General features: G+C 33.1%; 1 protein-coding gene and 1 pseudogene across 1 annotated transcript; one reads left to right on the top strand and one right to left on the bottom strand.

Annotated features, from left to right (window-relative positions):
* Positions 1 to 7117: 7117 nt before the first annotated feature.
* Positions 7118 to 11757, top strand: LOC134240402 (uncharacterized; annotated as a pseudogene).
* An 839-nt stretch (positions 11758 to 12596) lies between these two features.
* On the bottom strand, positions 12597 to 14921 carry LOC134240412 (uncharacterized). Its single transcript, XM_062722508.1, has 4 exons — positions 14741 to 14921; positions 14452 to 14532; positions 14050 to 14259; positions 12597 to 13431 (listed from the first exon to the last, which is right to left on the bottom strand). Exons 1-3 carry the CDS (start codon positions 14879 to 14881, stop codon positions 14059 to 14061), a joined length of 423 nt encoding a protein of 140 aa, XP_062578492.1. The 5' UTR covers positions 14882 to 14921; the 3' UTR covers positions 12597 to 13431; positions 14050 to 14058.
* Positions 14922 to 15924: the final 1003 nt, after the last annotated feature.

Genomic DNA, 15924 nt, shown 5'->3' with positions numbered 1-15924 from the left:
TGTCGTGATCTGGGATGAACAAATGTTCTGGTATGTGTTAAACGGACATGGACACATGTTCAGCTAAAAAATCAAATTCATTTTCCTTTTTTATGTTTACGAATATCTAACTAAGGTATTTTTAATAATTATGTAAAATCTGAATTTCAGTTGTCGATCGAGATACGAGGCAGATTTAGAGCTCCAAACATTTGTCAAGTAAACAGGGTCTCTCGGTCATGTTTTAGTTTACGTAGGTTAAATATACTAATTTATGTTTGATCAAAGCCAATTTTTTCAATAAAGAAAATCATTCTAAATACGATTAGACAGTTTGCAATGATTTGCTGAATCTCCTTTTGTTTTAAATATGTATTTTCTCCATGTAAACAAAAACAAGGCACGAGCCGTATTTACCTTATGTAGAATTTTGAGTTCTTTATCTTTTTTTGTAAAGCAACAATTATTTTCAAATTTTTACTGATGATTAGAATTGCCTTAATTAGTGATTGTGAATATTAAAATTAGTTTGAAAAAAAAAAATCAGTTGAAACTATGTCCATATCCCTTTAATTCTGGTTCTTCTCATTTAAATAGTTGGTCTTAATTAACAAATTAATAATCAGCTTCAATATTTCTCGCAATCCTAATGCCATTGTATTTTTTCTCAAGTGACAAAAACATAAACATTCACATATATATTAACTAAGTTTTTTCTCTTTCATCTTTTGATAGATGCACATCAATATTTTACCATAATATGATGGCATGAATATTTGATTTTCTAAATTGGAAGTTTACTATTCAAACGATTTTGAAAAAGAACCTAATTAAGAAGTAACTTCATGTGAAATTTACATATAATCATGGAGTAAGCTATTTGCACCAGCTGTGTAACACTTCGATATTTGTAATAAATGGTCGTGTACATGTATATTATGTAACTCTGTCCCGATTCCTAAAAGATTTCCTCTACATTTGTTGTTTCTGTAGCGTTTTTCCTTTTTTGTACGTGACCATATTGTCTACATAGAGGAACTCGATTGCATTTACCCCTAACAAAAGGCTGTCTGGATTTGTTATGGAAAAATATCCCCATCAAGATGTGCGTTAAAGAGCGTGCCAATTTTAAGGGTGTCTTGTGCTTCGCTTAGAGGCCGGTTGGAATGTGAGTTGTCCTTCAAAGATGGTTTAACAAACTCGTCGAATCTGACTGCAAATAAAGAATATGTCTGTACTGAAAGAAAAGAAAAATTAAAGGTACACATATTTTAAACTTTTTTAGAAACTACACTGATGTACTTTTCTAGAAATTACAACACCTTTTTATCATTAGGGTCTTCCGCTTCCTTCGGAAGACCGTACTGTTATTCTATTGTTTCTTATTATTCTTTTTTTTTCCCGCTCGATTTTTGACAGGCGATTTCTCTAAGACCTTTGGACTGATTTTTATGAAACTTTCAGGTTAGATACCTTGTAGTTAAACCTATTTACACCTGTTTTCAATTTTTTGATGCATGCCTTTATTTGTGAGTTATTGCCCTTTAATTGATAATTTTTGATGTCTCGTTTCCACTAAAAATCTCAAGAACGACATAAGACATTTACACGAAAGTTGGAGAACTTGTTGCCAATACATTGTAGATGTGCAGAACGATAAAATTATAAGATGATTTCTTAAAGTTTGAACGCTATAAAACGGCAAATTTTAGTAATTTTTTTTTCCTTGAATTTTTGCTACTTTTTGTGTAATAACTTTTTGGAACCGAGAATAATTTGGTAAGAGATATATAATAAAAGTTGTGTGTAATTACGAGCTTTCATATTAGATTACTGAAAAGGGGGCTGGCCCCTATAATTAGGGGTTAATAGCTCATACACGTTTTTTTTCTGATAGCTAAAATATTGGTATATTATGAAAAAGTTTGACTGAAATAATTTCGAACTTATTAAATCTTGTCATTTATATAAAAAGAAATAAACTTCAAGCTATATTTAATTGTTTTTTTTTAATAAAACAAATATGTGAGAAACCTTTCAGGAACATTGATATTATTAGAAATACACTGATCTAAGATACACCGATATATTATCTGTTTTACAGTTTTAGATGCTCTTGTTAGCCTTGTAAATCCCGCTCCCAACATTTTATTTAAAAAAAAATTGAGGATGTAATTTCAACAAGTCTCGCTTTCAAAACCAAAAATGCAAAAATTCCAACACAACAGTCATACTATCTATCATAGTAATCATACTCTATAATTAAAACTACACTTATTGTTACAGTATATATTCAACTAATAATATATTGACAGTGCGACTGTTCGGGTGAGGGTAGATACTTATTCAGTTTTAATTTAGATCAGGCTTGTCAAACCGCATAGGCATGCGTAATGGCAAAATTAAATCAAAATGCTTCATATTGGTGGTCAGCTTAAAGTACTTGTGCTATTTTTGATTGAAAAACATGATTTGTAAAAGATGTCATAATGCCCTTACTGAAGCCTGACTGTAGAAGTAAAATTTTAATTCGCATTTGTTTTCTTCGCATTAGCTGTCATGTGAACACAGTTTGATTTGCATTAATTTGATTCGCATTAGTTTACTTCGTGATAATTTACTGCGAATTCAACTCTCCTTGTGAACAGGGTAATAGACTCTGAAGTCACATGTCGTCGTAGTGTAAGTGACTAAGTTAGGTCTACATAATAGGGGTGAACGATATACTTTAATCCCAATGCAATTATGTATCACGGTATTCAGTTCACGATACTTATCACGGTACGTGAACATATTGTGTTAAAAAGTCAGAGGTTTGTCATCATATACTCTAAACTCAAAGGTTTCATCAAATGTTCATTAAACTAACACTGGGAAAGTGATAACATCATTCTACCCGTTACAATATGAGGCTGGAAACAGGTTTAACTGCCATGTCTGCAGTTTCATTGACCTCATGTTTCGTGCAGAAGCCATTTTAAAATTGTAAATGAGGAACCAAAACGGACAATTTGGATAATTACAGACCGATTGAACCGAACTGTGATAACAGTTTGAGGTATCGTGAACCAAACCGGGGAAAAATAAACCGCGGTATACCGTCAAATGGTTTATCGTTGCACTCTTACTACATAACCAGTCTAAAGCTTGAATATAAGTGCTGATTTTAATGTCAGAGCAATGTTTTTATTCACTTTTTATCTCAATTTATCCATTAAATTAAGGTGAGTTTTATTTTTTGGAATATTTTGGTAATTAATTCTTACAAGAATGTAGCTTAAACATGTTAAAGAAGCAAAGCACTGTGGGTCCAAAGTTAACTGCGGAAACATTATATGGATCAATGTGCAAGTCACAATCTTCTTTTGCCAAGGTGTTATCATAAGAGCTCGCATTATGAGCAGGGATTTGTTCTGCTGTCTGGACTCGCTATAAATAGATGTTCTCAAAAAGTCTTAATTAATATCATACTTTATTGACAAAAAAAAGACAAATATTGCTCAGTTTAATTGCAAAAGAAATTTGTTTTAAAAAAATTGTAATAATAGAAAGTTTGCTTTTTTGTATGATAAGACTGCAGGAATGGTTTATTTGTTTATTGGCCTGTCAAACATTTTTCAGTCATTTTATGGTGCCACCACTTGGGATAGTATTAGCTGCAAATATAGACTTGTACTCAGCATTTATTGCCTTTGAGAAGTATGGGATCCTCTTTGTGCCAACACCTACCGTGACACAGAATCTTGGTTTATACAGTCTCCTCGGAGTAACCTGTCTCAAGCATTTAGCAATGGGATTGGAACCTGCGACATAAGGTTCAACTTCTTACTGATACTTTGATTGATAATATTTATTTGAGAATTTCACTCATTCACATATTTAGAGATGTTAATATGTACTGTAACAGTTGAAAAGCATCAGTTTAGACCTTTACTTAGAACTCAGGGTCATTGTCCTAAGTAAACATGTACTGTGAGGTTTTTAAGGTCTCGTTCACTTTATATGCTGGGTGCATTGTTAAGGAACATTACTGCGTAAATGTTTATGTCTTAAATTTGATGCAGTGAATTAAAATCAAGCCCAGCTTCATGATTTTGCAAAGCGAATGCCCTACCACTAGGCTACCATAACAGACAATGATGTATTTGGGTTTTATTATATAGCTAATGATTAGTCTCTAATAAAATACAACCAAAAATCTAGAGAATTTTAGCGTTTATTACGTTGGACGTTTTATTGAACGCTAACTTTGTATAGCGTATATAAGTATGCCCGAAACATTCCGCATACGAGCGTTCAATATCGAACGCCTCGTTGTAAACAAAAAAGTAGTCTAGTCATATCCTCAGAGCTAAATTAACGAAATTAAGTGGCATTTACATAAGATGTATTTACTAAAAATTTTCGTACACAAAATGAAATTATTTACTAAAAATTTTGTGCGTATTAAACCCATTAAAACCTAAATTTCTGTTTAAGCAGATTTTTTAAATCATATCATTAAGTACGCTTCCCGAGGAAAATGGTAACAAAGTAAATTAATATAAGTTAAACGCGGAAAATGTACTTCTACAAAGTTTTTGTCATATTTTGTGTAAGCTTGACGGTGTGGTGTAAACAGCCTGCTGAAACATTCTTGAAACCTTTACAAAGTTTATTTTGTCGATGGTATGGTGTAAACATAAACACACACACTAGCCGATTATCATCATGGTCATAAGCGTTGTAGTGCATTTTTACTTCAAGCTAGCGTGCAAGTGTATTAAACCAGCTAGCATGTTGTCATAAACTTTGTATAGCATGGTGTTATAAAGGAGCTAGAGCCACATTTTTACTTTGCGCTAGCTCATCGTTCCTTATGCGATAAAGTTTTGTGACTTTTGTTACTTAAAGCACACTGTGCCTAATGTAACACATTTACAAATAGATATATCTTGACACATAAAAATTATAATCAAATACCATCTTTCTGACTGATTAATCATTTAACAACTGTTAACCATTACCATTCCTAATAATTTTTATAAGAACAAGTAATGTACATTTCCTTTATTTGAAATCATGAAAATCTAATGTGTTATTTTAAAACATCCTCAAATCAACCGCTTGTAAACCTATATTCATAATTATTATAGACTGGTTCAACAATACTAAGAAAATGTGATAGTGTCTTTGAACTCAGTTTGATGGTTTATCTTATCTTATAAGTTGCACTTGAAAAAAAAAATCAATGAGAAATTTCAATTTCTTTTTGATAGGTGTGACTGTGACTGTCATCTGAGTACTGAAATTTGCTGCCAAGCATGATCATGATTTGCCAGAAGAGCATCTGTTGGGAGAGCAGATGAAAAAGTATAAACAGCGTAATGAAATTGAAACTGTCATGTGAAACAGTTTCAGTTTATGAGGATGACTTTAAATATAGCATACTCGAAGTTAGATTTGAGAAAAAGACATAAATCCACAATTTGAAAAATATGAACATATCAATTGCTTTCAGTTTTTCAAGAGAAATAGATTTTGTTACAGAATCTAGTATGTTTTGTTTGGAATAAATGTTCTTTTTAAATGTGTCAGATCTTGCATGTTTACATAGATATGTATTAAGGTCTTTCGTTTCTAAGGGAAGGCATACCAATGCTAATGGTTAAGATGATAAAGCTCTGTCTTCAGCAGCAATATTTAAGATATAATATGTGTATTTTTACAGTATTATTGAAGGAAAGTTACTATTTTGCCATAAACAACTACACCATTAACATATGTGCATTTTTCAGCACAAAGGACATGTACATGTTGTTTCAAACATAAGATCAAAGAGATGTCCAATCATATTTCAAAGTCAACAAAGCACTAAATCTGTATACAGTTTAACTCATATGATCTAATGCTTTAGTAATTTTTTTTTTAAAATAAAAGTCATCCATTATCATCTTTGAATTAAATTCATCAGAATTTCATGTTCTTCTCAGAACCACAGGACAATTTAAGTTAAACTTGGCACAGAGCATTCTTTAGTGTAGGGGAATAGAATTTGTTCATATGAAGGGCAGTGCTTTTAAAAGGAGATCTCTTTGTTGAATGTCCTGTTCAGAGAACTTTACTACACTCTTATTGAGATACCACCATTTGCCAGTGGAGGTCTGCAAATTAGAGACATGCACAACACATTCCTTTGTTTTTCTTGTAAAAGTATTGGTCTTTTTTCTGACTGACAAAAAAATGGAGATAGTTCATCAGTAACACATTGGGATTACATTCTATGATAATACTATCTAATTATACTGTGTAAATGTTTTTGAAGCAAATTTTAAGCTTATGATATATCCGTAGCATAAAACACTTCACTAATATGATTGCATCATAGGTGATACTAGTATATGTCTACAAATCAAAGTCAAAATATGAGGTTGTATAAATTTTGTAGGTACAGTATCAATGGTGTTGGAGAGATTACCATTGGATTGTTTATCCTTGTGCTCACTTCAGAATCAGACTTTAAGAAAGGGTTTTTGCTGTTTGAGTCAAAGAAGTAAAGAATGGTAGCAAAGTTGACATTTGAACATTTCAGTTTTTGCTTATTGCTAAGAAGGAAGACCCACTCGTTGCTTTGCAACGAGCTTTGCTCTAGTTTTATTTGTAATTTGACTCTAGAACGCCCATGTCTTAATTTACTTGTAGGTTACGTAACTCTACAATCGCTGCTGGAGGCCTAAGGTCAAATTTCATTCAGCCTCTATTCTTCAACAACAACAACCTATATTTCAATATATCCGAAATCATCGTAGGCGATTTATTTGACTAGTTAAAGTAACCAAAGTTGTCTTAAAAACAACAATTTAGTTATGAATTTAAAGAGATCAAATCTTGAAGTTCCATTGTGTTCCGAGAAACCTTTTCGCAGAAATGCCCACTTGAGCTAAATTGGGAATAAATTGATGATATGTTCATTGTTGATCTCATTAAATTATACAAATATTGCTACTTTAAGGTCAATGTGATGATTCATTCTTAGTACCTGACCCTAAATGGGACAGTCCAGTTTGACCTGGGGTAATCTGATATTACGATTAATATCATATTGCTTACTAATATTGAACTTCCAAAAGGGGAATTTTTAGTCTGCAAGAATAAAGGAATGTTAACAAAGCACCGTTTTAAGGAAATGTGAGTCAACATGCACGTACCATGGTTTTAGCATTTAAAAATACACAAATACTGGTCTACTTATGTTTTATTCTCAGGTACTTCAGAAACTGGATATTTACATTGTCTTTCAAACTATAAACTTAAAGAACTACCACCTATCGCGCCTCAAAAATACCCTTATTGTGTTACGTAACAAATGTTATTTGAAGAAATTGAACTTTTTGTTTTTAGACATTAAGCAGCCTGATAATTGATATAAACTTGTAACCGACATAAAAGGTGCTTATGTACTATACTTAACAAGGAATAGCATAAATATACTGTACGGAGAAGGTAACATACAAAAATGGCGACTAGTGCTGTTTATATTATATTTTTTCTTATTTCATTCTCACATTATGTTAATGGAGGAACTTATGGCATATTTTCCCCGATCTACGACTGTCCGGATTTGTCATGGAGAAAATTGTCCCAATCGGAATGGAGATGTGCATCAGGGAATGTTCGAAAAGAGTTTCTTGTGCCTCGTTAAATTTTCAGAGAAGTCTTTTAGAATGTGAACTGTCCTATAGCGACGAATCAGAGAGTCCCTCTGATCTGACGTCGGATGTGAAATACATATACGTCAGTCGAAGCAATATTCCAGGGGTATCAGTCTAGATTTTTTTAAAAACATTTCCTTTCTTATTTTTTAAAATTCTTTAAACGACCTTTTTGGATAGGATAACCTTCTAAAATTATAAATTTTGTGAAAATTTAAATCAATTATCTGTATCGTCGAAAAATTAGTACCAGTACATGTACATGAACTTGAAAACACAGACATCAAATTTTATATGTTAAAAAATGCATGTCTATTTCAAAAGATACGAAAAGTTTGTTGTTACGTAAATATTTTGTTTTTAAAGTATTAAAATTGTTTAAAAAGAATGCTTTTACTTTATGAAATAATTTTAAAAACGGCTTATCTCGGAAACACTTTTTTAGTTTAAATTTAAAAGAAAAGATTTGAAGTTAACTGCAGTATTTATACATAAAGGAACCAAAGTTTTGATATGTTACAAACCTAAATACATGTACATTTCTTTTTATTTCTGTCCTTTAGGAATACTCTGGGTCTTGTAATGCATCGTGCTCACTTCAAGAAAGATGTATTCCCGCGGCTTCTGGTCCAAAGTGCGTCAAATCAGGTTTGAAATCAGCATCTGAAAAATTTACAGTTTTGTTTTTGTTATTAATACTAGTAAGTTTTCGTTATTTTAGAATTTTTAATAATTGATAATCGATCTAACGGTTTTCGTTTTCGGTAATTTAATTGTATACCACACTGAAAAGTTAATTTCCAAAAAATAAGGGGTACTTTTTAAACGATTTCTTGTAAACGAAAATTTGAATAACATTATTATAATATCGAATCATTTAAAATAAAATGCTGATGGTAAAGCTAATATAAATTGATTAGTTTATTGTTGTGAATGAATTAAGAATTTGGCTTTCGTAAAAACACTCTTCGAAAATTGATAAATAACATTTATTATCAATTCTTAAGACTGCCCTGACCTTCATCCCGACGCGACCTTAACTTCGGTCATGGTCACAGCCACAAAGATCGGAACTGTCCTTACCTACACCTGTAACTCTGACCCCTCAATAACCTTGACCTCTACCTGTAGGAGTAATGGGACCTGGTCATCTCCAGCCTATGTATGTGGACAACAATCTAACCCGCCAGGTATTTTAGTTCTATACATTCATTCTGAGATGATATATGGAAATAACGAACAGTTATCAAAATACAAATTAGGAGCAGAGAAAACACGGACCTCTAAAACACCAGAGGTGCATGGGATTAGGCGCCTAAAAGGAGTAAGCATTCCTACTCATTGACAAAACATTAGCAAATGATCATACATTTCAGTTATTTCTACTCTCTCTTTCAGACTGCTTTAACACCACGACTTCTTGTTGGTACAAGTACAACTTTACACATGACACTGCCTGGAATGGATGTCCGGGTGGTCCGAGGTATGTCAAGAAAACGCAATATGTGTCCGCACCGTTGGTCGGTGTAGTACTCTGCAATTCTACAAGGTAAGAAAAATTTCTTCTTGCCAGAGTGAATGTCAGTTGAAGGAGGATAACTTAAACGATATGTGTTTTGTTCATACATTGACTTTTGTTTTGTGCTTTATTTTTTTTCTTCTTTTTGTCGTTTATATGTCATGCTGGGTGCATGGGTGAATAAGAATCAAAATCGAAACATATACAAATGTAAACTGCTATTAACCCTGAAAATAGAAAAATGAATTATGTATTTGTACCTTATCAACAGGTACAAGATATTCTGGGTATGAATTTGACCGACACATTTTTGAATGTTGGTGATGGCAGCGGTGATGGAGCGGATCATTGTGAACTGGTAGGGGGACTGGAGCAAAGAGGATGCCGTCCTACCCGGGGACTATATGAGTTCCCCCACACTAACCGGTATGTTTAAGAAAGGGTGCTACATTACCACCCCTCGTATAGAATTCTAAGGGATGGATATCCCTAAGAAAGGATAATTTTGAAAAATCCGGGAAAATGTGTCAGAATTTTTTTTCTTTAACTTTATTAATTGCATAGTCGCAAACCATAGGCCAAATCTTAATCCTCTCTCATTCTGGAGAACTTGAGACGATATTTTGTTTTGTTATAATATACCAAGTAAATAGAAGCACACTTGACCTTTTAATGAATGTTGACCTTGAGCCTGGAGTTACTTTTGTAAAACTTTATCAAATTTTGACCTTGGTTAACTTTTGAAAGGTTGTGGTTAACTTTTGAAAGGTTGGTGCAAAGGCTTTCTGAATTCCTACTTTACATGTGTATCTTTTTTAAAAGACCTTTCCTTGAGTACCAACAGTTTAAACCATTTGACCTTAACCTTGGAGTTTGACCTTAGTTTGAAAAACTTTTAACATATACTATAACTACTTACGTAATCCTAGAATTTCCATCTTTATTTTTAATTAAGAATATATGAATTTTTTTTTTCAGGTTATGCCCGCAGTGGAATTAGGGGAGGAGTTCTTTATGGACATTTTATCTGGGGACACACGGATGGTGGACTGACTCCTGGTACCGTGTCGGCGTTCAGATTCCCGGCCCCCAGGAACCGCGTGAGCACAGTTTAATTGTAGTTGAAAACTGGGTTATATTAACAAAGTAGTTGGACATCAGATTCTCGCTATATCCGTATATGGAATTTTTTTTATTTATATACCTTGGGGATCCAAGATAACTTCGCTGTATCCGTGAATTCGCAATATCCATGTTCGTACTAAACGAGTTTTACTGTATCTAGAAGTTCTTTTTAGTTTCTAAACATCACTTTCTTGCAAGGTGAAAAAAAATCCTTTTTGGTACACTAGTGTTAATATGATTTCTGGTAATTGAATTTTTTGCATGATAGCATGCATGTCGGCCACGCCCTTGTTGGTATGCTTATGAGGTGTCCGTGGATGAGTCTTTCAATGGATGTAGCGGGGGAAAAACAGTGGTCAAGAAAACAAACTTCACCTCGGCTCCGTATCTCGCTGTAGTCTTGTGTAACAGTACAAGGTATGAATCAAATTAAATTCAAATTCAGTTACAGGGTTCCATATCGATATTAAGTGTGTCCTTTAATTAGTTATTACTGTGTCCTTCCAATTACTTTTTTCACTATTAGGTAAAAGTAAATAATGGTTAAAAAGACACTTAAAGAGTTTTAATCAGAATCACACTGCAGAAATATGTGAGTACAATAAAAAGTTCAATGTATTCGGACATGTAGCGGGTGGCTTATGGACATCTCATTAAGTATTCGCATTGGTGACTTTGTCTATCCAGGTTATATTTAGCGGGCAAAATATTTTCTTTGCTTTCATTTTATGTTTTGTGGCAAAGCAGTTCCTGCTACCAGTTATAACTAGTGTGCATTTTAGATACAAGTTTTTCCTTGGTGCAAATTTGACGACAACCTTCTTAAACATTGGAGACGGGAGCAGATCTGGAGAAGATCAATGTGAACTTGTAGGTGGATCTGAAACTTCTGCAGTAGTGGCGGGAGACTACCCATCTTCTCCGGCAGTCACAGGTAAATACCTATAACATTACAAAATACCTATAACATTACAAAATACTATAACATTTATTACAAAATACCTATAACATTACAAAATACCGATAACATTATTGTTTTTTCAGCTAAAGGTCCTTCTTCCCCTTAAATAAGTAATATTCGCATGTTTTAACATGTAGAATTTCTTTGACTTGAGCTATATTAGACCCAAATATCTGATGTTTTCCAGTTTTTGTTGTACTTTTTACGATGTTGATATTTTACGTTAATGTTTTCTTGGCTCGTAAAATATCCTGAAAACGTCAGATATTTCAGACTAGAGCTATACAAGCTACATGAGAGAGGGAGAGAGAGATTGTCCAGTTATCCTATTAACGGATCATGCGGATTGTAGGTTCTGTGAGGAGGGTGTGTGGGGGAGGAGGTTCCTTGTTGGGAACATTGGTGGTGGATGATCCTACACTCCGAACACTTACATGGAGTGCGGAGTGGCCATTCCAGGAACAAGCCCGTCGTCTTTCTAGTTGGATTGTCTTAAATCGTCAACACCCGGCAAAATTTCTCTTCGATCTTTCATATTCATAGTTTGCTCAAGGGCAGTTGTTTTTTCTGTGATCAAATTTCATTGTTTGAAGTTTTTCATATATATAGTGTCAATTAAATGAGGATTGTATATTAATATAAACCTTTAAGTTTTAAAAATTCTCTCTTTAGGAAATAGTGTTTTGTCTACCTGAGAATTGGAAGATTTGGGATTTTAAAGGGTACATTGTACATCATACAAATTGAGCTACAAAGATGATGAAAAGAACAGTCTCAAAAAAAGACCCAAGCGCGAAAAGCAGGGTGATTCAGAGTATTCCCAATTATTACTATTTGCTAAAAGTCAGTGGCTATATATCAATAAAAACAATTGATATTTTATATTTTCAGAAATTCATGCAACTCTGCTCTTTAAGGTTCATAAACCCTCTGCTCACTCATATAAAATGTTGCTTGAACCTTAATGATTTTCCAAAAGAAATGTATTTTATAAGTAAAATACGAGCAATTATAGCATAGCTTTTGCAGGTCAAAATTGGACAAAAAAAGCTATAAACATGGAAAACTGTCGATATACATAATATTTATATATGAGTCATTTCTAATTTGTACAAAAGAGAAACTACAAGTTTGAGAATGAAATTATAAACACATTTTTTTTCTTCCAAAATATCAATATGCACTAAACATGTTTTTTTTCTTCAAAGGAATGAATAATTTACAATGATATATAATGAAAATGACAGTTGAAGTTGTTTGACAATAAAAACGCTTTGCTCTCATGTTAAATTTGAAATATCGTCGGAAAAGCCAAATTCTACATCAACTTAATCAGAATCCTCTGAGAATGCTATTCTATTGTCCAAATATATTCCTTCTATTCGGATTACATAAAGTAAGATGAAATAAAATTATTAAACTTTATATATTTTTTTGGCATAATAAATATCTTAAGAAAAATGAGCACCTTATCTTTTAACAAATAAACATCCTCTATGAGGTCAGATTTTATTAATAATTTAATTAACAAGAAAATAATTTCAGTTATAAAAATTTTTAATTTTTTACAGACATATTTTTTCTAAGAGTAATAACTTCCACAATAATATTTTAAGCTTAGGAAAAAATGTATACATCCAATATTGAAACCAAAATGGCACCTTTCAACATCAACTAACACTGAAATCCAAACTCACATTCATTAAAGAAGAATAAAACAACAAACACATTAAAATACCCAAATTCTCAATTGAATTAATAAATGTTCATAAAATAATTCATTAACTCTATCATAAAAAACAACATATAACTAAGAGGCCTCGTTTATAAAGCATATTCTATACACATCTGGATTTTCTTGAGATGATAAATATAAGGTGGACAAAGTTCAAAGAAAGAAAAAAATCCATTTAGGAGGAAAAGGCAACTTTTTAAAGCCAAAATGTGTTTTCAAGGTTCCACAAAAAATATTAATTGTTGACTTGTTTAACCATGTACGTAGTGGTGCCTTCGTGACCATGTTCAAAATTAGCTGCACTTTGTTGCTAGTCCATCAGTTCTAGAGGTAAACTATGATTCAGATGATTGACATGATTTGACCAATGATTAATGAGGAAGTAGATCTTTAGTCGAGGCTCTCCAATAATGATCATGATCTGAAAAGACAAATCATTCATGAGGGTTATTTCATGAAGCTACACCAATGTGTGAAAAAAAACATGAACACAATAATACACTTTCATGATTTAGTTAGAAACATCTCTGACATAACACTTTGATTTTATAAATCTATCATTATATGGAAAACTTATTTTCAACAAATTCATTAGGTTTTTTTTTTTCAAACTCAGTAATTTGAAAGGTCAGTTAACAAGCAATACAGTAAAACTTGTTTAGTACGAACATGGATATAGGGAATTCACGGATATAGCAAAGTTATCTTGGATCCCCAACTATATAAATTTAACGAATTCCTTATACCGATATAATGAATTACAGATATAGCGAAGTAATTTCATAGGTCCCAGTGACTTCGTTTTAACTGAGTTTTACTGTAATTAGAGAAAAATGTTCATGTTTTAACACACAAAATTGTTTCATTCATGTGAATTAGTCTAGCAAAGAGTCCTTCTTTCCTTCTAAAAAAGGACTCTAATGTATTGTAAAGCGCTCTGAGTAGCATTTATGCTAGAAAGGCGCTATATAAAAAAAACCAATCATTATAAATCTAATTAAGATGTTTGTGAAACATTTCATTGGCTGAGAAAACTTACAGATGTTGTTTATCTGAATGAGAAAGTGGCCTTGATTGATACATGGTCTGATGGGAATATTTGGTCGGGGATTCCCCCTGTCTGTGTGATGGCCTCCTCCGGCGCCACCTCTAGTACCCCCACATTGTCCAGACAGTTAGAGCTGAAGAAAATGTAGTCTACAGCCGCCCTCATTAATTTCTGGAAGGAGGTCAGACGTGGTTCTCTCCCCTGAAATATTCATAAGATTAGGCCTTACATTTGACTTAGTAAAGATGTTCTTTTTGTAATTATGTTGTTCAAATTTAAAGGAGCATTATCTAAGTCTAGAATTAGGCTTCTTTGGTATAAATACAAAAAAAATATCTTATAATGGAACAGAACAATACACTTTTTAACACCCATGACCTTTTTTTGTCTTACCTGAGCAGCTTTATAGGCACTTTTCATACTGCTGGATGTATGCTGAAATGCCCTCCATAATGTGTTGATTAATGAAGATTTCTACAATGAATTTTCCACTTTTAAACTCATGTATTAGTTCCCACAGAATTTTATAATATTCGAATTTAAAAAGTAACTCTCTAAAATAACATATCTGCACAGTACTTAAACATGAGCAACAAAACTAAACTCCTTACTGTAGATAACCAAATTTTATCTCATTATCATAAAAACCACTCAATACAAGACGAAAAAAATATCCACTCACTGATCCATCCTGAAATTGTAAATTCTCCAGTGACTGGAGTTGTTGAATACAGGCGTCAGACAGGTATCCCTCTGTACACAGCTGATAACCCGGGCTAGTCACCTCCGAGTTAAAGTCCCCACATATAATATGGGGGTTCATGTCACTCCCTGCCTTATTAACCACCTCCTTAATGGCACATGCAATCAATTATGGCTTTGTTATTCTTGAGAAGAAGATTTGTAAAGAGTTGTTCTATATATTTCTATGTAAAACATGGGTCGGCCATTGTGGCCCCACCCTATCCTCAGGGGTCATTATTTGAACAAACCTGAATCTTCACTACCTGAGGATGCTTCCATATAAATATGATCAATTATGGCTTTGTTATTCTTGAGGAGAAGATTTTTAAAGAATTTTCCTATATATTTCTATGTAAAACTTTGGTCGGCCATTGTGGCCCCGCCCTACCCCCGGGGGTCATGATTTGAACAAACTTGAATCGACACTACCTGAGGATGCTTCCATATAAATATGATCAATTATGGCTTTGTTATTCTTGAGAAGAAGATTTGTAAAGAATTTTCCTATATATTTCTATGTAAAACATGGGTCAGCCATTGTGGCCCCACCCTACCCCCGGGGGTCATGATTTGAACAAACTTGAATCGACACTACCTGAGGATGGTTCCATATAAATATGATCAATTATGGCTTTCAAATTGTTATTTTTGAGAAGAAGATTTTTAAAGAATTTTCCTACATATTTCTATGTAAAACTTGGGTCGGCCATTGTGGCCCCGCCCTACCCCCAGGGGTCATGATTTGAACAAACTTGAATCGACACTACCTGAGGATGCTTCCATATAAATATGATCAATTATGGCTTTGTTATTCTTGAGAAGAAGATTTGTAAAGAATTTTCCTATATATTTCTATGTAAAATATTGGTCGGCCATTGTGGCCCCGCCCTACCCCCGGGGGTCATGATTTGAACAAACTTGAATCGACACTACCTGAGGATGCTTCCATATAAATATGATCAATTATGGCTTTGTTATTCTTGAGAAGAAGATTTTTAAAGAATTTTCCTACATATTTCTATGTAAAACTTTGGTCGGCCATTGTGGCCCCGCCCTTCCACCAGGGGTCATGATTTGAACAAACTTGAATCGACACTACCTGAGGATGCTTCCATATAAATA

Source organism: Saccostrea cucullata, unplaced genomic scaffold (genome assembly GCF_032062105.1).
Source record: "Saccostrea cucullata isolate Sc308-1 unplaced genomic scaffold, CSIRO_AGI_Scuc_v1 ctg23895, whole genome shotgun sequence".
In the NCBI taxonomy this organism is placed as follows: Eukaryota; Metazoa; Mollusca; class Bivalvia; order Ostreida; family Ostreidae; genus Saccostrea; species Saccostrea cuccullata.
This window is presented reverse-complemented; position numbering and strand designations above follow the sequence as displayed.

Bases quoted from the DNA above. Each gene is read 5' to 3' on its own strand.
- LOC134240412 (XM_062722508.1), bottom strand. From the start codon at position 14,881: ATGAACCCCCATATTATATGTGGGGACTTTAACTCGGAGGTGACTAGC. The intron at 14,533-14,740 runs GTGAGTGGATAT...AATTCATTGTAG, and splicing joins TACAATTTCAGGATGGATCA to AAATCTTCATTAATCAACAC. The intron at 14,260-14,451 runs GTAAGACAAAAA...TGAATATTTCAG, and splicing joins GTGCCTATAAAGCTGCTCAG to GGGAGAGAACCACGTCTGAC.